At 32.0% G+C, this 22,560-nt stretch overlaps 3 protein-coding genes across 5 annotated transcripts; 2 read left to right on the top strand and 1 right to left on the bottom strand.

Annotated features, from left to right (window-relative positions):
- Positions 1 to 1,510: 1,510 nt before the first annotated feature.
- Positions 1,511 to 6,928, top strand: LOC123199177 (toMV resistance protein Tm-1(GCR237)). Of its 2 annotated transcripts, XM_044614059.1 has the most exons (10): positions 1,511 to 1,730; positions 1,802 to 2,458; positions 3,329 to 3,535; positions 3,718 to 3,933; positions 4,057 to 4,267; positions 4,621 to 4,868; positions 5,280 to 5,458; positions 5,588 to 5,841; positions 6,271 to 6,456; positions 6,790 to 6,928. In XM_044614059.1, the coding sequence occupies exons 1-9, from the start codon at positions 1,596 to 1,598 to the stop codon at positions 6,420 to 6,422; spliced, it is 2,259 nt and encodes a 752-aa protein (XP_044469994.1). In that variant the 5' UTR covers positions 1,511 to 1,595; the 3' UTR covers positions 6,423 to 6,456; positions 6,790 to 6,928. The 2 variants fall into 2 exon arrangements, with proteins under 2 accessions (XP_044469994.1, XP_044469993.1); XM_044614058.1 differs by lacking the exon at positions 6,790 to 6,928 and having other exon boundaries at positions 1,512 to 1,730; positions 6,271 to 6,660.
- On the bottom strand, positions 6,578 to 10,645 carry LOC123199178 (abscisic acid 8'-hydroxylase 1-like). Of its 2 annotated transcripts, XM_044614061.1 has the most exons (10): positions 10,485 to 10,645; positions 10,240 to 10,381; positions 9,767 to 10,091; positions 9,087 to 9,236; positions 8,747 to 8,998; positions 7,724 to 7,813; positions 7,513 to 7,591; positions 7,158 to 7,264; positions 6,960 to 7,078; positions 6,578 to 6,876 (listed from the first exon to the last, which is right to left on the bottom strand). In XM_044614061.1, exons 1-10 carry the CDS (start codon positions 10,561 to 10,563, stop codon positions 6,777 to 6,779), a joined length of 1,443 nt encoding a protein of 480 aa, XP_044469996.1. In that variant the 5' UTR covers positions 10,564 to 10,645; the 3' UTR covers positions 6,578 to 6,776. The 2 variants fall into 2 exon arrangements, with proteins under 2 accessions (XP_044469996.1, XP_044469995.1); XM_044614060.1 differs by having other exon boundaries at positions 10,240 to 10,645.
- Positions 10,646 to 15,817: 5,172 nt separating this feature from the next.
- On the top strand, positions 15,818 to 19,449 carry LOC123198909 (AAA-ATPase At3g50940-like). The gene is made up of 3 exons (XM_044613714.1): positions 15,818 to 16,827; positions 18,276 to 18,359; positions 18,778 to 19,449. The coding sequence occupies exons 1-3, from the start codon at positions 15,847 to 15,849 to the stop codon at positions 19,270 to 19,272; spliced, it is 1,560 nt and encodes a 519-aa protein (XP_044469649.1). The 5' UTR covers positions 15,818 to 15,846; the 3' UTR covers positions 19,273 to 19,449.
- The last annotated feature ends 3,111 nt before the right edge of the window (positions 19,450 to 22,560 follow it).

Below are 22,560 nucleotides of genomic sequence, written 5' to 3'. Positions count from 1 at the left end.
TTAGTTTAGGTAATGTTTTATTATCAAAATAGAAATATTATCTTGAAGATAAATTACTTAGAAGATTACTGGGTATAAATGATTACTATGTTTGATAAAATTTGGTAGGTATAAATAATTATTGTGTTTGATTAAAGGTAATAAAAGATTACTAGTAAATTATATTACTTAAATGCATTGAATATAATTATTTTTAAATATTTGTATATTATTTATCATATTAATTAAAAATAAATTTATTTTTGTCTCAAAAAATTAATAAATAATAATATAATTATAATAAAATCAAGATTACTTTGGTAATATTTAAATATTTAAGGTGAAAGTGATAATTGGATTATCACCTATAATACCTGTCACATCAGCATTGGTAATAGAAAATTACTGTAATATTTTATTACTGACAAACTAAACAAAGGAATAAAAGATAGATTACCAAGATAATTTCAAAAATTGGAACCGAACAGCCCCCAAAAGTTTTAAGAGTGAACATGAAAATCTAACTTTAACTTGTGAGAGGATGTTATCGAGTTATCTTCCATCAATCGGGCGTTAATACTCTAATTCTTGAAACCGCACACATAACATAGTTAGGTAAACCGAGTTGTTGATAAGTATTAAACTAATCTTCGAATATTTTGATGTAAATTAAAGGTTGTTGAGTTGTGTAGGTAGTCATTAAGCCCACTTTGTCATTAAGTCCAAATCTAAACTTGGAATATATTGAGTAGACAATGCCATTGCTAGTAATGTTTGAGGTGGGATTTGGGAAATAAGATAAAAAATTTAGGTGATGTTTGGTGCAGGTTAGGTCAATGGTCATGAAATTAGGTTCTTGGAAAATAGACACTTACCACGGTTATTTGATTTAAAATAAAACTTTGGATTTATTTAATATAATAATTTTTATGAGATCGATCATTAAATCTAAAATTTCACTTATTTGATATATTCAATTCAATTTCGAAAAATTAGTCTAACTTAAATATGGTATTTTTGTTATAAAAAAAAGTAAGTTTTGGCTGTCCATGTTACAAAATCTTGTACATTAAAAAAATGGAAAAGTTTTAGTAAGTCAACTTACGGGCCAGCGCCCACACCACAATACACAGGCAGGCCCTTAATTATAAAAAATTAGAACAGATATTATTATTCTAAAATATGATATATGAGAATCATATATTAGATAAAATTAAAAAAAAAAATGGTAAAAAAAGATATAGATAAAAAATCAGTAAAAATAAATTAAAGTCAAAAGACTGATTCCCACCCACGGTTTAATCAAGCCCCAAATTTTTGTCTTTATATTAAAATATATAAAGATATTTGATATAATATATATATATATATATATATATATTAAAATATATAAACAATATTAAAATATTTTTATATATAATTTTTTAAAAGTATTTTTTAATGTTGTTTCATATATTAATTTTAAATAAAATTATTCCGCGTATTTCCTATCTGTCGTCATCCATCCGTAGTAAATTACTAAAATCTAACAAAATAATCCTCTGGGTGACTGCGGCTTGCCCATCTTTCATCTCTCCAGCAAAATAGACTTGGACTAAACTCAATAAGGAAACGTAATGGCTAATGATGATGCTAAAATCCCCAGAGTTTTTTGCGTTGGAACGGCGGATACTAAGTTGGAGGAGCTACAGTTTCTGTCTGAATCCGTTCGCCTCAATCTAACCTCCTTCTCTAATAACAACTCTTCCCAGGTATATTTTCTTGTTTACTTGAGGATTATGACATGATATTTGCATTTTGACAATTCAGAGCTCTTAAACAGGTAGAAGTTGTGGTGGTTGATGTTTCGATTGGTCAAAAGGAGACAGAGAGCTTGCAAGATTTTAAGTTTGTGAAAAGAAATGAAGTTCTTTCTTTCTGTTTTGACTCCACTGAAAAAATCCCGGTTGGACTTGATATTGATAGAGGCAAAGCTATTGCCTTTATGGGTAAATCCCTTCAACATTTTCTTAAAACGGCTGTGGATGATCAAGTTCTTGTTGGAGTCATTGGCCTTGGAGGCAGTGGAGGTACTTCTCTTATGTCGTCTGCTTTTAGATCTCTTCCGATTGGGATGCCAAAAGTCATTGTATCTACTGTTTCTAGTGGTCAAACTGAACCTTATATTGGCACCTCAGACTTGATATTGATACCATCCGTGGTGGATGTTTGTGGGCTTAATAGTGTTAGTAGGGTCGTGTTTTCAAATGCTGGTGCTGCTTTTGCTGGAATGGTGTTGGGGAGGTTAGAGCAGTCTATAGACCTCAAACCTGGTAAGCAAAAATGTACTGTTGGTATGACCATGTTTGGGGTGACAACTCCATGTGTAAATGCTGTGAAAGAAAGATTGGAAAAAGAAGGTTATGAGACATTGGTTTTCCATGCCACTGGAGTAGGGGGCAGAGCTATGGAGTCTCTAGTTAAAGAGGGGTTCATACAGGTATTTTACACTGCAAACCTTTCATTTTGATCAGAGTACATGTTTTGTGTTAAGTGATGGAATTGTTATTTTAGGATCTGGTTAATTTTAGCTAATTTGCACAAGAACAGCTCTTATAGTTGTTTTCACTTTTTTAATTTGCGTGTAAAGCTGCAATACCAGATTTAAATTAGAAGCTGGATCAAACAAATATTATTTAAATGATCCTTTTGCGTTGTGAAAATTTTTGTTTTTTTCTTGACTCTTCTCAGAAACACATTAAGTTGGCAAATAGTTACTAGAGGAGGTGGCTAGAGAAAATCTGATAATTTCAGGTACAGTTTTCCTTATAATATTTCCAGATATGGCACCTTCAAAGCTAATTAAATCTTAGAAAACTTATGTTTGAATTTCCTGACTGATCTTATATTTTAGGAACCTTGATACGTAGGTAAGTGTATAGTATTTATTACTACCATGAAAAAATTTGGCTGTCTGGTATTTACTTTTGGATGTGTAAAAAGTGCAGTGATAAATATCTAGAAGGATATCCATGCCAAACACAAAAAGCTTATAAAGAAAATTATACATCAATGGCAGAGATAGAATGAATTTAAAATATTGTGAGAAGTACAAGGATTCTGGACACTGGAGACCTCTGACTGGTAACAACCTTTCGAGTTAAAAGAGATCATGTTTAATTTGTACGTGCACCTTTAATTCCTGGCCTTATTATATTCCCCAAAAACTTAGAAAGGCCTTTCATTTGCTCACAATTTAGAAATTGAGATCTCTGGCCTAAAAATTTTCTTGAGATTTGGTGTGAGTCAAGGTGGTGTGCAGTTAATTTGATTTCACCGTATCCAAATAATCTAAATTTGATTCATGAAGGGTGTACTGGACATTACAACAACAGAAGTTGCAGATTACATAGTTGGAGGTGTCATGGCTTGTGACAGTTCCCGCTTTGATGCCATCTTAGAGAAGAAGATTCCTTTGGTTCTTAGTGTGGGTGCCTTGGATATGGTGAACTTTGGAGCTAAAGATACCATACCTTCACACTTTCAAGAAAGGAAGATTCATATACACAATGAACAGGTAATAAGTCCTTAATCTTGCTGTATCTATTATTATCATTGGTATGATATTTGTTGTATATGTATTCAGTTTTCTTAGATTGTTATAGTCAGCTGGATTAATTTCCTATCTTTGCTTTTTTGTTGGAGGACAATCTTAACATCTGGCAAATGTATTGTTGACATAATGCTTGTCATTTTCAGGTTTCACTCATGCGGACAATGGTGGATGAGAACAAAAAATTTGCTGCCTTTATTGCAAATAAACTGAACAAATCATCTTCAAAGATCCATCTTTGCTTGCCGCAAAATGGTATCTCAGCTTTGGATGCAACAGGGAAGCCCTTTTATGATGCAGAGGCAACTGGTGCACTTATAAGTGAGCTGCAGAAGCTTATCCAGGCAAATGAAAATCGCCAGGTACCCAGTGCTTAAATAATGTTGTGGTGTAATTCCAACCTTCTTTGTTTAGCAAATTTTAGGCATTTTATTTTTCTTTCCCATTTCCATGTCCTTTTGCAAATTGAAAGTGTGTGTTAACAGGTTAAGGTCTATCCTTATCATATCAATGACCCTGAGTTTGCGGAAGCTTTGGTTGATGCATTTTTAGAGATTAGTGGGCAGAATCCCATGGATTCCAGTTTATGTGAACCAAGTCAAGGTGGTCTTCTTGAGAATTCTGTTTCTAAAATAAATGAATCAAGCCATGGGATGATACGCTACAGCCCATGCAACTTCCCTGATGCAAAGCCAGGTTGTTGTTTGTGCACTTTCCATAGTAATTTTGCTTACCTTATAGAATTTATTGTTATATAGAGAAAGTTTACAATCTTAAACTTAGTATGAAACGGCTATGTTTCTTCTCAAAATATACATTTGTTCATTAGTAGCTCTTGAAAGTTTTAGAAACATATTTAGGACATTTGAGAGATGCTTCTATAATTGCTTAATGCTAAAGATTTGTTTTTTCAGATCATTATAGTTTAATATGATTCAATTATATGTTAGTCTAGAGTTGAAGAAAAAGACAAGAAACAACGTAAGTTCTTTTTTGGTTATGAAGTCATCTGATGGATCCTTACCAATAATGAACTGTCTATGTAACAGAAACTTTACAGAAAACTCAGACAATATTGCTAAAACTGAAAGACCAAATAGAGAAAGGATTTCCCATTATCGGGGCTGGTGCTGGGACTGGAATTTCAGCAAAGTTTGAGGAAGCTGGTGGTGTTGATCTAATAGTATTGTATAACTCGGGGCGCTTTCGAATGGCAGGAAGGGGTTCCTTAGCTGGCTTATTGCCTTTTGCTGATGCAAATGCAGTGGTACTGGAAATGGCCAATGAAGTTTTGCCTGTAAGTTTCCTGTGCTCTGAGAAGCTTCTGTTGACATGCACATACAGATTTGAATATTGAATACTTTGAAGACTTATAGTGTTTATGCTTCTACAGTTTTCCATTTTTCCTCTTTTTGATTGTATGAGGTGTTGATGTGCTCTTTTTAGATTTGAAAACTTTGTCAAATTGCTATAGTACTGTTTGATGATGAAGATATATACTGAATGATTGGCCTCCAGCAGTAAAAATGAAGTGACTTCATAACTGTGGTTTATCTTTTAAGCTCTTCTTCCCCTCTATTTCATTCTTTCTTCGACTTGGCATTTTTTCCTTTTAGTAATTTTTAATGCAAGAGATTCAAGTTCAGGTTCAATTTATATTTCCTTGTCAAATATTTCTATTTAATTTAAAAGTTACAAAAATCTTTAGGTGGTAAAGGAGGCACCAGTGCTTGCTGGAGTATGTGGAACTGATCCTTTTCGCCTAATGGATTACTTTTTAAAGCAGTTGGAGTCAATTGGGTTCTTTGGAGTGCAAAATTTTCCAACTGTTGGGCTATTTGATGGCAATTTTAGACAAAATCTGGAAGAGACAGGAATGGGATATGAGTATGTTGTATAATATATATATATATATATATATATATATATAAATTTCCTGTTGTAATAATTTTGTTAGTCATGCCTCTTATATATATATATATATATTTATATTATTTTACCTCCCTGGATGGTCAGCTTAGAGGTTGAGATGATTGCAAAAGCACATAAAATGGGTCTCTTGACTACCCCATATGCTTTTAATCAAGAAGAAGCTGTGAAGATGGTGAAAGCAGGTGCTGATATTATAGTGGCCCATATGGGGCTCACCACATCTGGGTCTATTGGTGCAAAAACAGCTGTTTCATTGGAGGAAAGTGTAAGCCTTGTTCAAGCTATCGCTGATGCTGCACACAAGATCAATCCTGATGTCATTGTTCTCTGCCATGGAGGTACGTTTTTAAATTTTCTGTTTGTTGTAATTAGGTTCTGTGATTGTCCGTATCTCCAAATTACTGAATTTAGAAATGCAATCTGTTGAATGCCAGTTTGTGATGTCATGGATACAATCTACACTTAAATGTCCTAAATCCCAATATTTTGTCATTGAGCGCACCAAGCTATAGTTGGCTGGTACATCAGTTCAGATTACAGATGTAAATTGTAGGTTTTTTCACTTAGAAATTCTCTTCTAGGTGACCTGCCTTTCAGTTCCTCTGATAATCTTGTGGGCAGTTTCAGTTGTAGTTTCATGTAATCTATTTATCTTTTTTACATTTTCTTTTCCTTTTTGGTACTCTGATTACCATCAACATTAATATTAACTAATTTTTGAGATCGAAGAGTATTGTTAACACAAGATTTTCTGGGGCAAACTGCAGGTCCTATATCAGGTCATGGGGAAGCAGAATATGTATTGAAGAGAACCCTGGGAGTTCATGGTTTTTATGGTGCATCAAGTATGGAGAGGCTACCAGTTGAGCTGGCTATAACAAACACAATGCGGCAGTACAAATCAATTTCTATCAAGTAAATTTTCGCATCAGTTCATAAGCAAGTCGATTTATGTATGTGTGTCATCATTTCTATTTTCATTGCTTTATCCTTAGAACCTTTAAATCGAAGAAACTAATAAATTTTCTGGATTTGATATTTGTGGATACCATTGGTCCATTTTGCACATTTGTGTGGATGGCTACAACTCTTTGTAATCAATTCATTGTTGTCTTGAAATTGTAGTTATATTATACAGCAAACATTGCTCCTCATAAGAGTAGACTCAAGGATACATCTGAACCCAAAATAGAATCACTACGATAGGGGACCTTATTGAATTTTTCATGTTGATATTCATTTCCTTAATTCAGCAATGCTTATTCTGTATTGTTCAACTGTTCAAGGGATTTAAGGTAATGGGACAGCCGCTCCTGAGTCGTGGGATATGTGCCTTTTTCTCTAGACAAAGATTTGGATCATCGACGCTCCACCTACAAGTACAGGGGATTGAAATAAGTGAGAAACCATCTTAGATTTAAGAGACGAAGTTTGGTTTAGGGGGAAATTTACTCACGTATAGCTGCTAGTCAGCCGATGTAAAAACACCAGCATTGTTACTTTGGCCATGTTCATTCCCAAGCATGTCCTAGGTCCTGACCCAAATGGTATAAAGCTGTAGGGTTTCTGAGTTTCCTGGAAACAACAGATAATATGAATTCCAGAGAAACATACAAGGAATGAAACAGAGGTAGTAATTAAGCAAGCTTGTTACTTCAAATCTTGAGGGGTTGAATTGCTCAGGGTTCTTGTACAGAGTTGGGTCATAGTGTATAAAAGTTGCATCGATGTTTACATGCCATCCCTTCTTTATATTGAAACCTGCAATGACCTCATAGGTAGAACAAACAGGAAGCCTTTTGAGTTAAGAAGAAAATTACACAGTGCTTCATAAGATGAGCAATGTTTCGTGTATCTAATTTTAAGTATTTAATTAAATATTTGAATTATGTATCATTATATAGTTGAGTGTTATTTTATCTTTAATTTAGAATCATCTAATTATTTGATGAATCATCTTGATATCTAATTAGATACTAAAAACTACGTAAACCTAGTTTTTTACTGGCCTTCAATGGTGCAGTCATTGAGTGCAACACGAGGGAACCACAGCAAGACATTTGACATTCTTAGAGTTTCTTTGACAACCTGAACAATGCAGGAGGTGAGATACATCATTATCTCATTCAGAATAAGCATTAATTTATCTATTAACCATATATAAAAATGCAAGATTATTCCCCTTGCATAAAACTTGTCAGTTTAGAGTCTTAGATTTACCTTCAAGCCATATGGCATGCTGCTATTGACATCTTCAATGGTGAGGGAGGCCCCATCTTCCTTGCTCTTGGTTATTAACAGTTGCTCTTCCTGTAAGTTCATTTTATTCAAGGTAAATAATGATTAAGTAGTACTGTTCTCTACCAAGATACTTAACCAAATTTGCAATCTACTGATGTTGCAATTAATTTGGTTTTAGAGTAACACGTATGGGCGTTTATAATTATTCGATAATCGAATTGAAAGAATATATAAATTGAAAAATAGATTAAAAATAGGGTATCTTGAAAACAAATTCAGTTAATTGGTATTTTTAATTTACTTCAAAATCATTTAATTTATCAATCAATTTAGTTTTAGTTTATTGTTTTCTCTGAACCGAAAATCTTATTCATTTCAAAATAATACTAAACCACTTTTGAACACTTCTAGTAATATTACATACACTCATAATAGGTACAAATACAAATACAAATACAAATACAAATATTGATATATAATTATATGATTGGATCTTATTTTATCTCTAATTTAAATATCTTCTAATCATACGATGATACAACAGTAGTTATACTAACAACAAATATTATTATGTGTATTAACGATAAATATAAGTATATGATTAATTTATTTTTAATTTTAGATATGAAATCTGTCATAATTGCTTTTAGGCTTTACAAGCCAATAATCCTTGACAGATTATAAGTTAAGAGCAATGCTATATGTATCCATTTTTGGTACACAATTCATGTACACAATGATGTGTCATTATGCAATTAGGTGATTTTAAAACATGTATCATCATATGATAAAAAAATATTCAATCACATAATGATATCTCATCTGTGTACATAAATTATGTACCAAAAATGGGTATACATAATTTTATTGATAAGTTAATATGCTATTTAACCACTCATGCACATACCTATTTACCACCCTGTTTTGAGGATGTGAGATTTTACTATGTTACAAAATATTGCAAAAATGCTGTTAAGATAAGAATGGTGAAAGAAATCTCACCCTTAGCCTGTGCTGGATTTGTCTGTTATCGTCCAGAAACTTGACACTCCACATCATAGCAGCTGCAGTGGTAGTCTGCCCAGCAATTATCAAAGTCAAGAAGTTATCTAGGATTTCTTGGTCACTCAACTTTTCATCTGATGAATACGAATCTCTCTCCAACATTTTCTGCAGAAAATCTTCATAAGACTCCAAGCCTTTCCGTCTTCTGTCCATCATCTCTGTAAAAGTTTTCATGAGCCTCGCTCGTGCCTGTTTTAACCATTTTTCACTTTGAAAACTTTTAGTTACATAAAAGACACAAAAACAAAGCAAAATAAAACTATTCAGTCTTAATTACCTTCAGGCCTCTGTAGTATCTGGTGCCTGGAATCATGACGGGAAAGGATAGCATGGCATCTGAAACTGCAGTGCAATCTTTCTCAATTTGTTCAAGTAAAGTCTCATCTGTGACACTTATCAACATGTTGCATATTGCATCAAAGGTTAACTGCATGCAAACACATTTTCACAGAGATATATGGTATGACATGGGTTAGAAAATTTTCAACACGAGCTGATCTTAAATAAAATTGGATAATTAAATAGTTCAATAAAAAATTATGAATGAACTTATAAAGTGGTCATTTATGATAAATATAATATACTTCACATATTATAATTTAGGTAAATGGTGTAGTATACTTTTGAGTTAATAGATCTCAGAAGAGTTTAGTAATCTTTTATAAAATTGTTAAATTCTCTTTCTGAAACTTTAATGTTATAACTTTTTTTATTGAAAACCGTTATCAAGGAGGTTTCAAGAGTAAAAATACAGTCATTCTATACAAAAAAATTTTCAGATAATTTTCAAGAGCTTTTTAGATTCAGATATATGACTCATACAAATTTTTCTACAACTCTAGTTTATGTGTTTATATTAAATCTATAATTCAATATTATATTTGCTTGGCTATTTATGATAAATTAGAATTAAGTTTGACGAAAACAAAACAAAAATTAAGTCAGAATTGTGTTTACCTTCATGCTAAAATTAAGTACCGAAAAGCTTTTACCGGATTTTCCTAATGTCTTCAATCGGTCAGAGAGCATTTTGTCGAAAGTCTTGACAAATTTTGATAAGGAATTCATGGAGAAAGGATCAGATAGCAGACGCCTGATCCTCTTGTGGCTCTCATGCGGAACACATAACAAGCTCTTCTCTCCCACAGCATCAGCCATGGATTTCACGTATCCCTTGTTGAAGTTCACAAAATCATTTGCAAATATGGTTCTTGCCCCTTCTGTGCTCGGAACAAACACATGAATCTTGCCCAACAATCTCGTCTTGAACCAGTTTCCATGCCTGATTTCATCACAATTATCCATTCGTAATCTTCTTATAATAGTTGAATACAATCCAAATTTATATTAAAGGGGGGTTTATAACTAGTTCTCGATCAAAATTCATCTAATGAGAAGAAAATCAAATAGAACTGAAGAGAATCACTAACCTTAGTCGTCTAAGTCTGACAAAATCGTAGCATCCTTTTGTGCTGTTAGTGGCTGAGAAAAAGGGAAAAGTTTCGCCAATAAAAGGGAAACCCAGGCGTCCAGGGATGTAGCTTTTCTCAGTCCTTGTGGCTCTTCTCCAAGCTGTCGACAAACAAAGTGTTATAGTTATTGAAAACACTGCAACTATGATAACATCATAATAGTTTTGTACGAGGAAGAGAAGTTCTTCCTTTGAAAGATTCACCATCTTTAAGATTCTTCAAACCATCTGCTAACTCAAGGTTGCGATTATGGTTCAGTTGGTGCATATTATATATTTGCATAGATGGAAGAAGAGTTTGAATAAGACAAGCATCTTCTTATGGAACGTTAATAATTAAACGAGGAGCATCTTTTTGGCGGATGCTTAGGCTTGAACTAGAGAAGATCCATTTTAATAAATGACAGCCTATCTACCTGCAATATTTAACTAGTCAATAATGTAGATGATAATCAAAATAAAGATTAATAGGTTTCATTATCATAAAATGTGCTGAAAATTTAAGATATTATATATAATGATATGAGATCTGTCTAGAAATATCATACTTACTTATTCTCAAAAGGACACATGTTGTTTATTTTAGACACTTTTATTTTTTCACTTCATAATCCAAAACACATTTTGACAACTTAAAAACGTTATTTAATCAGTCTTATCTTTCACTTCTCAAACAATGAGAGATTAGGTTTCATTATCATAAAATGTACTAAAAATTTAAGATATTACATATAATGATGTGAGATTTGTCTAAAAATATCATACTTACTTATTCTCAAAAGGACACATGTTGTCTATTTTAGACACTTTTATTTTTTTACTTCATAATTCAAAACACATTTTGACAACTTAAAAACGTTATTTAATCAGTCTTATCTTTCACTTCTCAAACAATGAGAGATATATATACAAACTCAACATCTTTCATGCTTTGTTGAAGTAAAATATGTCTAAGGTGTCACATTGGTAGTATAGGATGGTAGCTAATGCTTCTGCCTTCATATTTAGTTTCTAAATCGCAAGCATGTGAAAGGACCCACTTTAAAAGTTTAAGAAATATGAGGTAAGTGGTCTATGTTGTACTTCCTTTATTGAAAAAGAATAAGGGATCAATGAAGATATATACACATATACTAACTGTTGAAATAGTATTTATGTTACAGGGGAGCTCACTCAAGATAATAACTGCTCAGAATGAAGGCTGTAAAGTCATATATGTTGGGGTGGTATGGCCAGTCATGATTATTACAAAAGCATGCTGCTAAAACTGTGCAATATAGCTGGAATAGGAGGCCCATTCTTATGCAATGCATGTGTTTTGTTGCAGACTGAGATATTCCGGTGATTCGTATTTAGGTCAAATAGTTATGCCTCATGATGCTTCATGTTTGGGTCATTCGGTTGAGGCCAATGTGTGATATTTTCACATGCCTAGTGTCACCTCCAAATCAAGTCCAAGATCGTACGGGACTAATTTGTTGATCCAAGGTGTATGAGAATAATGTACAAAAACTTGACTCAAACTTGACCCAAAAAGATAAAAAAATATGTGATGAGAATTTTTCCGTGAGCTTTCAAAACATTAATAGATAAATTCAAAAAAGTAAAATAAAAGTGTACTAGAAACTTCTATCTAAACAAATGTATATAGATTTAGACTGTCGGATCTATTTGTAAACTCAAATATAAAATTAGTTAATGTTTGAGTTATATTCAGACGTTGTATTATTTCAAAAGCTCTAATTATATGAGAAAGTTTCCTCTTCAACCCTTTCTTTATAAGTTCTATTCTTTAAGTTTTTTGTTCGTTTTTAAGCCTACTTAGAGCCAATTGCTACCGTTCATGCGCTAAAACCGTATGATTCTTTATGTTTGTGAGACTTGTTACAAATAATGGGATACAACACAAATTGAGGGCTTTCTATAAGATGAACTCAATGAAATCTTAGGTTTGAGTATGCATTTACATTCCCCTTCATCAAGTTTCTAAGTCATAAATCCAGTGGTAAACAGTTTTTGAAATTCACAAAAACTTTTTTCTAACTCAAAACATTTTTCTACTTAACACATTCACTTAATTATGAATAGTACAAGACTTATGATCTGTCAATCCAGATTCGTCTTACTTAGACTTTAAATAAGTTTTGGGTTGTTGAGACTTACTGAATGATTATTTTCTTCTTAACTAAAAAGTGTTTGACGGCTGTTTTCACTAGTGATCATTTCAAAAGCTACACTTCGTTATTTCAGAAGCTTTAGTAGAGTCATCGGCCGCAACTACCAATAGTGATCGGTTGCCATCACTGACACTGTCCAAGGACACCATTAAGATCACTGGTCGACTTGTCTAACTAATAGTCCCAATGTCTTAGGCAGTAGCCCAGCCGTTTGGCCGCAGTGGGTAGAAAAGTTCGAACGAATCTAAATGTACCCGGCATTTACATAACATTGCATTGCCTATGGAGCAAGAAAATGCAAAAGGGTGTCTGAGATTACAACAGTTTCCCTTTAAGGGCCTATGAAGTTACAAGTTTTTGATTGAGGACAGAGGTAGGTGTTTTGCAGGCTTGATGGGTTGCCCATAAAGAGGTGTGGATCCAGTCTCGTCTTGGGCCAAGAAAGTGGCACACATATTTGCCTTCTAATGCTTTTATCGGACTACTTCTGCCTAGTGTTTGATTAAGAGATGGTTGATTATGATTTATGGCTTTGGATAACAATATTCAAAACAATCCTAATATTTGACAACCCAATTAAGCCGTAATTGTTTGTCAAACTATGAACATGTGTGTTCATATTTGGGTCACGGTGTGAACATGATTGTTCATTTAAATAGAGCAGGCATCTTCTATTGTCTGGATTCTCTCTTTTTTAAAGTGTACTCATCACAATTCTGTACAGATGTCACTCTTTGATTCGCCCTTACTAGATATCGAATCTGGCATCTTCTAAGAGATTCACTAATATTAATTCTTCTGTTTTTGGCAGTGCTTTTAAAGTCAAATAGGCCCCATCGGTTTGATTGATTAATCCATAAATTTGCCCATAATTCACTACTAGTTATAATTTTGTTTAATTTATATATAAATATTAATTTATTTAAAACCAGGTTAAATTTAATAAACCCATTAAAATAAAAAAAATTATTTAAAATTAACATAATCGAAATACATATTATTACATAATTTTTATTTTATTAAAATTTAAAATAATTAAAATTATAAAATTTTAATTAAATTAATAATAAAATTTATAATTAATTTTTTCTTTATCTATATAATAATAAAGTGTTAATTATTTAATTATCATATTTAAAATTATGTTTATATATTTCATATGTTTTATGTTTTCAAAATGTAGTAAATATTTGATACTATTGAAGAAATATATAATAATTTTATGATAAATTATTCGATTAAGCTGATTAAATTGTAAATCAATGAGATAATTCAATCGACCACTGATCTGATTTTAAAAATATTGATTTTTGGGCACTAATTTTTATTACTTTATCTTGGTTCTCTTTTTTGTGTGATTTACCTTGCAAGGTTGCTTATTTGTTCATACTGTGAGACAGGTATTTGTGACAAATGCTTAAAGAGATTTTCGAAACTAGGAGCTGAAGGAATTTCAGTTTAAATGTTTAGGGGAAACTTGAACAATCGAATGGGATACGCAAAAGTGTTTCAGGTTCCGAGCAATGGCCATTGACAATAGGAAAGTCAGGAAATTAATTTAGTAAACAAAAATGTATTTTTTTAAACAAAATAATTAATTTAATTTAAAAAAATTATTAAACTGATTCTATTCACCGATTTTGAACTTTTACTCCTTCAATGGAGATTGATAAGCAAAAATGGCGTCTCAAGCCGGGATCTTGCTTGGTTCGTCCATCTGTGCAAGGTTGTGTTGTGAGTGTGGGTTTTTAGTTTATTGGGGGGTTTGAGTGCGCGTGGGTTGTGATGTTGTCATGAAGATGGACAGAGACTGGCTACTAAAAATGGGTGAAAAGTTCGAAGCTTGAGTGGTGGGGACAGTGAAAGGAACACACGTGAAGAATTACTGTACATGAAATGACAAGGACTGAATGGTGTTCTATTTTTTTTGGGAAGGCACATGAGGCATTATTGTACATGAAATGACAAGGACTGACTGACTGAATGGTGTTTTCATTTTTTTGGCAAGTAGGAGTGAGTGGTGTTAACCATCTACACCTATCAACTTTCCTTTACTAAATTATCCTTTAAATAAATATAATAAATTAAATTTAAGTTAAAAATTAAATTTATTTTTATAAATAAATTAAGATCAAACTAATTCAAATAAATTTAAAATTAAATTATTTTCAAATAAAATTTGAACACCTGTCATACGTATTGGATTAAAGAATCACTCTCAAGCTAGAAGAATAAATGGCATGAGCCATCAACAGTTTCCTAAATAAGAAAAAAGTGCATTATTGGTGTTTGTCTTGTCAGCTTCTGCTTTAAATTATCATTGCATTAATTTAATATAAGGTTAGCCGAAGTGGTTAAACGAAAGAACCTTTTAAAAGGTTAGATTTTAATTAGTATAATTATTTTTTATATAAAAAATTTAGACTAACTTCGAATCGAATAATAAAATGTTACATCATAAATTATTCGATGCATTAGTGAGTTTAAAGACTATAAAACTACTTACCTAACATAGCACAAGGTTTTTAATAGGCCAAATCACTTATGTCCACCCAAAGTATTTTCTTATTTCAACTTTTCACTTTTTTAATTTTAAAAATTCTAAATATCTATATATGAATAATTAAAATTAACGATTTTACGGATAAAATCATCATTTTAACTATAATTTTAAAAATGAATTAAGATTTAATCTATTTTTTCTCCCCTAAATTTTAAAAACTGAAAGTTTTTCCCTAACTTAAGTTTTAAAAAATGATAATTTTCCCTTAGAATTTAATTTTCAGATCTTTAACGTCAAATCTGATGCCGCCATTAGCAAGGAATATCTCTCAATGCCTCTTCTCCCTTTGACAACCAAACTTCTCTTATTTGAAAGCTTGAATGACGTCAATTAACATCTAAAATAACTCAGTTTTGTTGGAAAAACGAAGATAAGAGATCTCATTTTAGTCGGGGAGACGATGTTTCGTCTTTCTCGATGAAACATTGTCTTCTGTTAGATTTAGGACCATCGGTCGGAGGAAAAGATTATGAAAGAGCTACTGTCGGAGGAAGAGAAAGGACATGTCACTGAAGCTGATGTCGGATTTTGAAAACCAACCTTAGGGGGAGAAATATTATTTTTTAAAATTTAGCATATGGGGAAAATTATTATTTTTTAAGGTTTGGGGGGAAAGAAATAAAATTTTAAAGGATTAGGATTCTGTTGATTTTAATCACTTATGAATGGATAAATAGGATTTTCAAAGTTATGGAGACAAGAATAGGGGATACTTTGGGTGCGAAATAGTACTTTGGCCTTTCTAATATTTCAAAGTTCGCTTATAAAAATTATCAATTCATACTTCCTATCAGTCTCCACAGCCAACTCTGAAATAATTGATTACATGTTTTCACTAGAAAAAATTCCTTCGCTTTCCTCTCTGGTATCAACCTATGCTTCTGTTGCAGCCTCGGCTCTACTGTTTCGAACGATAGCGAAAGATCTTCTTCCAGGTGAAGTTCGAGAATTCGCCATTTCTAAACTCCGCCATATCTTCAAATTTCGCTCAAAAGAAGTCACTGTAGTTATCGACGAAATGGATGGTATCAAGTGGAACGAAATTTTCGAAGCCTCTGAGGTTTACTTGGCCACGAAGCTCAGCTCCAACACCCAAAGAATCAAAGTAATGAAAGCTGTAAACGAGAAGCGCTTATCTCTTCACCTGGAGAAGGACGAAATGATCATCGATCATTATGAAGGCGCTGAGCTGAGATGGAAATATGTTGTTGTAAATCCAGACAAGGTGAATCTCCCAATGGGCCGTCCTCCTAGATATGACTGTCGATCATTTGAGCTCACTTTCCACAAGAAACACAAGGACCTGGTGATGGGTTCTTACTTGCCGTATATTCTGAAGAAAGCAGAGGACTTAGCTGATGATCAAAGAGTTTTAAAAATGTCCACTCTCGGCAACTCGCAGCCAAATCACTGTCTCAGTTGGGAGTCCATTGACCTTGAGCATCCCTCTACTTTCGAGACTTTGGCCATGGCGCCAAAGATGAAAAACGAAATTATGGAGGATCTAGACAGGTTTATCAGGAGGAAGGAGCTCTACAGGAGAGTAGGAAGGGCCTGGAAACGTGGTTATTTGTTATATGGTCCTCCAGGGACCGGAAAATCAAGCTTGGTTGCAGCAATGGCGAACTATCTCAAGTTCGATGTGTATGATCTGCAGCTAGCGAATGTAAGAAATGACAAAGATCTCAGACAGTTGCTACTGGCTACCGGGAATAAATCCATTCTTGTTATTGAAGATATTGATTGCAGCGTGGACCTGCCTGACCGGAGATCGTTTGAAGATGATGATGAAGAGACTGACGAAAAGGTTAGTAGCTGTATTTTTTAAAAAAATAAAATAAAACTATGCAGTACAGATAAATGGCACAATAACATAAAGTGTCTTTCTTCAAAATCATCCAACCAAATTTTATCACATCAAATTATATATAAAAAATTGTACACTTTATTGTACATGTAAAAGATACTTTTAGAGAAAAGTCAGTGAAAAATTCACTTACTAGAATTTATAAAGTTTTAAAAGTTTTACAAAATAGAAAAAGATGTTTTGAGACAAATAATTAAACTAAATAAACTAATATAAGATTGTGGTCGGATTGGATAGCTTGGATATAATATAATATAATTTAAATTAGTTTGAATTTAATTTAAAATTAAATTATTTTGAATTCAAATACAAACTTTCATTTGTCGATCTCAAGTTAATTTCAAATAAAACTTTTTAAATTTGAACTAATTTTAAATTGAGTTGAAATTTAATCCAAATCAAATCCAATCCTGTATAATGTGTTTTCGTATCAAATTCTATATTATGCATTTTTTTTTCTTTCCACATGCAACTAACTGAATTAATGTACACAGAAATTTATATCAAATGATTAAATTTTGGGTTTAGAGTTTTAATAAAATTATATACGCACAATATTAGTTGCTCAATTATATATTTAAATAATAAATAAAATAAAATTTTATAGGTCAAAAGACTATTTCCCACCCAAGGTTTAGTGAAATAACAAATTCTCATCCGTTAACTCGCAAAAACTTAAATACACACAATTTTATTAAAATTTACTGTTAAGATTTAAGGTAAAAATGTTATTTAGCTATAAATAGTAAAAAAATTGAAAATTTATTACATTCCTCTTCTTTTAATTTAAAAATCTAAAAATTTTCTTATACCTAAAGTTTGAAAAGTGATAATTTTCCCTAAGGTTTTTTCTCCTCCTCTCCAACAAATGTCTCCTTCTCCACTATTGGCGTTTTCCCTCTTGATTGGCTTCTCTCTCTCTCTCTCCTAGTCTCTTTGTTGCCCTCCCTTGGTCGTCTTTGTCTCCAACTTAGAGAAAAAGACAATCAAGGGAAAGCGATAGAGAGATTGGGAGATAAATCGAGTAGGAGGGAGAACATTGATGACCAAAAAAGAGATGTTTGCTGAAGAGGAAAAGAAAAAACTTTACGAGAAAAATTGTTATTTTTTAAACTTTAGATGATAAAAAAATTGTTAAATTTTTAAACTAAACAAAAAAATATAATAAATTTTTAATTTTATTAATATTTTTAGTTAAATAATATTTTTATCTTTAATTTTACAAATGAATTTTAATAAAAAGATCCATACTTATGCTTTTTTAAATAAATAAATTGATGACCAATTTTACATCTAATTATGTGTAGATACAATTTTTTAAATATCTAATCAAACCATCAATAAACGGTTTTGTCTTGTTTACTGAGGTGATACTGTGTGGCTTGCAGCAGTCCAGGGGTGAAAAGAGACTGAGAGCCGCAGACTGGAAGGAGAACTTTGAAATGGCATCTAGACCACAGCGAAATTCTTGGGTACGTATAATCCACTAACAGAAGCAATTCTTCTTAAACTTCATTTTTTCTCCCAAAAAAAAGCAATTAGATTGTGCTGGAAAAGATGGCGACTTGATTTGATCGTTAAATCACACTTATTTTTGACGTGATTCTTAGGATTTCGGCCATCGAATTGCACCTTTCCAAGATATGGTTCTGTTAGATTCGATAAGATTTTACTATTAATTAGATTAGGCTAGACGACATGACCGCCACAGGATAATACAATAATTTGAATTACTTTTTAATTTGAGTTAAAAATAATAATATAATGATTAATTTATGTTATTTAATGTGATTAATTAATTTTACCCGCTAAGAGCTATACAATTAGGATGAATTTCTCCTTACAGAAATGAAAAAAGAAAAAAGGGTAATTGATTTTTACCTGATGCAGGTGACACTCTCTGGGCTACTCAACTTCATTGATGGTTTGTGGTCTAGTTGCGGCGATCAGAGGATAATCATCTTCACAACCAACAACAAGGAGAGGATTGATGGAGCATTACTGCGTCCAGGACGCATGGATAAACATATTCACATGTCTTACTGCACCTTTGCCGGCTTCAAGATATTAGCCTCAAATTACTTGGGTGTTCATGACGAGCACAATCTCTTCCCAGAGATTAAACGCCTGATAAAGAGGGTGAAGATAACTCCTGCACAAGTTGCAGAAGAGTTGATGAGGAATGAAGATCCTGATGTGGCGCTTGAAGAGTTTCTGAAAACCCTGGCCAAGAAGCAAAGCAAGAGGGTCAACGTCTCCGAAAGCGAGGAAGGTGAGGAAGAAGAAGTTCCGACGTCCAAGAGAATTAAAAAGCAGAAAACTGATGCGGTGAGGAGGAGCTCTAGAGGCAAGGGAAAGGCAAGAAACAAGTATTCGGCTCGTTAAAACAAATTACTAAGAAGAGCTAGTTTGTACTGAAGTTTTCTGCTGTAGTGCTTTTATTCAATTGTAATTTGAACTTATCGTGTGATGGTTGATTAATCTGTGCTATCACTACTTTTTTAAATCACGATGAGACATAATTCAAAAATTAAATCACTATATTATTTATTTCTGACAAAATTATTTCATAATATTATCATATTATATTTAAAAAAAGGTTACATCTACTTTGCCGAATTTATAAGACTAGGTTTGATTTGGTGTAATTTAAAAATATTTTTAAATTAAATTAAAAAATGATTTAAAATTTTTTTTAAATTAAATTAAACTATTTTAATTTTCAAATAAAACCAAATTAAATTGAAAAATATGGGTTGGTTTGATTTAGATTACAATCAATCATACGATAATATGTTAATGTTTATTTGTGACATTATTAAGCGAATTTCATATTGATAAAATACGATAAAAATGTTAGATATGTATATATATTTTCTATTATTTGAAGATGTTAAGATGTGACTAGTTAAATAGTTTATGAACTTTTTAAACTACCAAAATGTATTTTAAGTTGTAAAACCTAGAAACAAAATTATGATGAATGCATGTTTAAAATAAATAATATTTTGATAGTAAGTTAAATTATTAAATTAAGATATTACAAATGGTATAAAAAGCATTTCGCGTGTCCTATTGAGCGATGGTGGGGTAAACTTTAATAAGGACGTTAAGTTTCGTGTTCTTGTTTAATACTGTAAGAGAGAGTGATTATGCTTGGAGATATTAAAATGTGACTCAATATTCTCGCTGAGTGAAGTAGACAATATTTTAATAGTAAACTTTTTATTAGTATATATAATATGAGTAATATTATATGTACTCACTTTAAGTATATAAATTGATATACACTTATATGTGTCATCACATAATTAAGTTTTATCTTATTTTTAATTCAAAATCATTCAATCACATAATGATATATATAAGTGTGTACTCATTTGTGTATTTAAAATAGGTACACATAGTTTTATAGATATAATACTATTTATTTATTTTATTTATATAAACTTATTTATTAATGAGAGTTAATCGTGATTAAAAAATAAAAGGCCAAAAGACTTATTCCTACCCAAGTTTTAGTGAAAACCCAAAGTGACATTCATTAACTTTTGAAAATCTAAATACCTACTCATTCGTTAATTTTGGCTATTATAGTTAATGGTAAAATCATCATTTAAAATTTTTATTTTAAAAAGAAAAAGTTGCTTCTTTTTTCCCTTTTAGTTTTAAAAACTAACTATTTCCCTTATCTTTATTTTAAAAAATTAATCTTTTACTCCCACCATATATGATTTTAGGGTTTTATATTTTAGAATGAACAGTCGCTCCCTCAAACTTTGAAACATTACACTTACACCACAAAACTTCATTTCATCTTTTTGGTGTCCCTTTTTTTTGGTGTTCCTTTCTAGTGGCATCTCCCCTATTTCTGGTGGTTTCTCAGTGCGAAAACTATTAAAAATTTGATCGAAATGGTTGGATTTTTATGCACAGATTTGTGTGAAATCGCACAAATCTATGATGATTTATGCATCAACGGACGAATAGATCAATTAGACGGTGTCGCATGGACGTAGTAGGATTGACATTTGCATTTATTGATGCACATATTGTCATACATATCTATGCTATTTTTGCATAAATTCGTGCATAAAAATCCAATCATTTTGATCACATCATTAAAAGTGTTTTCACACCGAGAAACCACCAGGGAGGGGGGGGGGGATGTCGTCGAAAAGGAACGCTGCAACATCCCTCCCTAGAAGTACTCCCCATCGAAGGAGAAATATTACGAATTAATATTTGGAGCATTTATATTATTATTTTTTAAATTACTTTAAAATGAACACATCATTAAAAGTGTTTAAAAATTATTCTAAAAAAACTAAAAATCTGGAAGCGAACAAAATATGTATATATCTTATATGAAAACTCATTTGAAACATCTAAGATCATGGAGTAATCATATACATGCCCCTAGATACAACTATACAACTATCTGAATAGGCCAAAAATCAACAGTATCATATGCATGTAACAGAAACCATAGGTAACTGGCCCCAACCTAGGTCTATCTTTACTGACCTGACCCTACCTCGTAGCTACCTCGATCACCTGTACCTGCACTCATGAAAGAAAAGGAAGTGAGAGATAAGAACACTCAATAAGGGGAAAGAATGAAGTAACCTATCTCCTTTCCTGTTCTAACTCACTCTCGGGACTCAACTCCACATCATAACCTCTATAAGAAATCGAGAGGATAATCTAGTTCATTCTTTACTATTTGGGTTATACTTTATCCCAACTAGTGTCTATTTGATAATTTCTAGAAGCTAACTATAGAGATTTGACACTTTTTTAAACTCGAGCTCTTTTCCTTTCTCTCACTACACTATTTTTTAATTTGAATTGTGTTATACTACTAGCATGCTCTACTGCGAATGAACCCTACTGTGGGTCTATGTCCTATTACGGACGTGCCCTACTGTGGGCGGTGTAGTGTAAAGTGCTCTCTTATAGTTCATAACATGTATGCATGTATTATATCTTACTAATCTTGCTTCCATCTAAAACTATCTATAACTCACCAGACCATACTCTTGGGATGACCTTGAATCTTGAGCCCCAAATTCCTTTTCTTTTTCCTTTTTTCTTTTTCTCTCCTTTCTTTCCTTTTCTTTTTTTCTTTTTCTCTCCTTTCTTTCCTTTCCTTTCTTTCTTTCCCTTTTTTCCTCCTTTTCTTTCTTTCCAAAAACTATGAAATACTGTTTTCGAGACTGTTCATATGGTAGGGCAACCTTCTTTTTCATACAATTTATTCTCCTCCTTTTCTTTCTTTCCAAAAACTGTTAAATACTGTTTACGAAACTGTTCATGTGATAAAACAGCCTTTTTTTTCATATAATTTAACAGTCTCAACGATTTCTAATTCATACAAGTTATATATAGTTGAAAAGAGGATTCAAAGAGCTTTGCAACAAATTATAATAACATTCATAATTCATTAGATAAGATAGTCAAAACGTGAGATGAAATCAGTGGCAAAAAACTGTCTTTACTGTTTATTTGGTAAAGTAGTCCTTTTGGTTTATACAATATTTAACAGTCCAAATGATTTCTAATTCATACAAGCTATATATCATTGGAAAGAGGATTCAAATAGCTTTCCAACAAGCTATAATAGCACTCATGATTCATCAAATAAAACAGTTAAAACGTGGGATGAAATTA

This window comes from Mangifera indica, chromosome 16 (genome assembly GCF_011075055.1).
Source record: "Mangifera indica cultivar Alphonso chromosome 16, CATAS_Mindica_2.1, whole genome shotgun sequence".
Taxonomy (NCBI): Eukaryota; Viridiplantae; Streptophyta; class Magnoliopsida; order Sapindales; family Anacardiaceae; genus Mangifera; species Mangifera indica.
Note: the sequence above shows the minus strand (reverse complement) of the source record. Positions and strands in the feature narration are given on the sequence as shown.

What these genes read in the sequence shown, in the direction of transcription:
- LOC123199177 (XM_044614059.1), top strand. Translation starts at nt 1,596, where the DNA reads ATGGCTAATGATGATGCTAAAATCCCCAGAGTTTTTTGCGTTGGAACG. An exon ending in GAGACAGGAATGGGATATGA is followed by an intron (nt 5,459 to 5,587) that starts GTATGTTGTATA and finishes CTGGATGGTCAG; the next exon opens with CTTAGAGGTTGAGATGATTG. An exon ending in CATTGTTCTCTGCCATGGAG is followed by an intron (nt 5,842 to 6,270) that starts GTACGTTTTTAA and finishes GGCAAACTGCAG; the next exon opens with GTCCTATATCAGGTCATGGG.
- LOC123199178 (XM_044614060.1), bottom strand. Translation starts at nt 10,487, where the DNA reads ATGGTGAATCTTTCAAAGGAAGAACTTCTCTTCCTCGTACAAAACTAT. An exon ending in TACTTAATTTTAGCATGAAG is followed by an intron (nt 9,237 to 9,766) that starts GTAAACACAATT and finishes GTTTGCATGCAG; the next exon opens with TTAACCTTTGATGCAATATG. An exon ending in CAATGACTGCACCATTGAAG is followed by an intron (nt 7,265 to 7,512) that starts GCCAGTAAAAAA and finishes AGGTCATTGCAG; the next exon opens with GTTTCAATATAAAGAAGGGA.
- LOC123198909 (XM_044613714.1), top strand. Translation starts at nt 15,847, where the DNA reads ATGTTTTCACTAGAAAAAATTCCTTCGCTTTCCTCTCTGGTATCAACC. An exon ending in ATGAAGAGACTGACGAAAAG is followed by an intron (nt 16,828 to 18,275) that starts GTTAGTAGCTGT and finishes TGTGGCTTGCAG; the next exon opens with CAGTCCAGGGGTGAAAAGAG. An exon ending in GACCACAGCGAAATTCTTGG is followed by an intron (nt 18,360 to 18,777) that starts GTACGTATAATC and finishes TACCTGATGCAG; the next exon opens with GTGACACTCTCTGGGCTACT.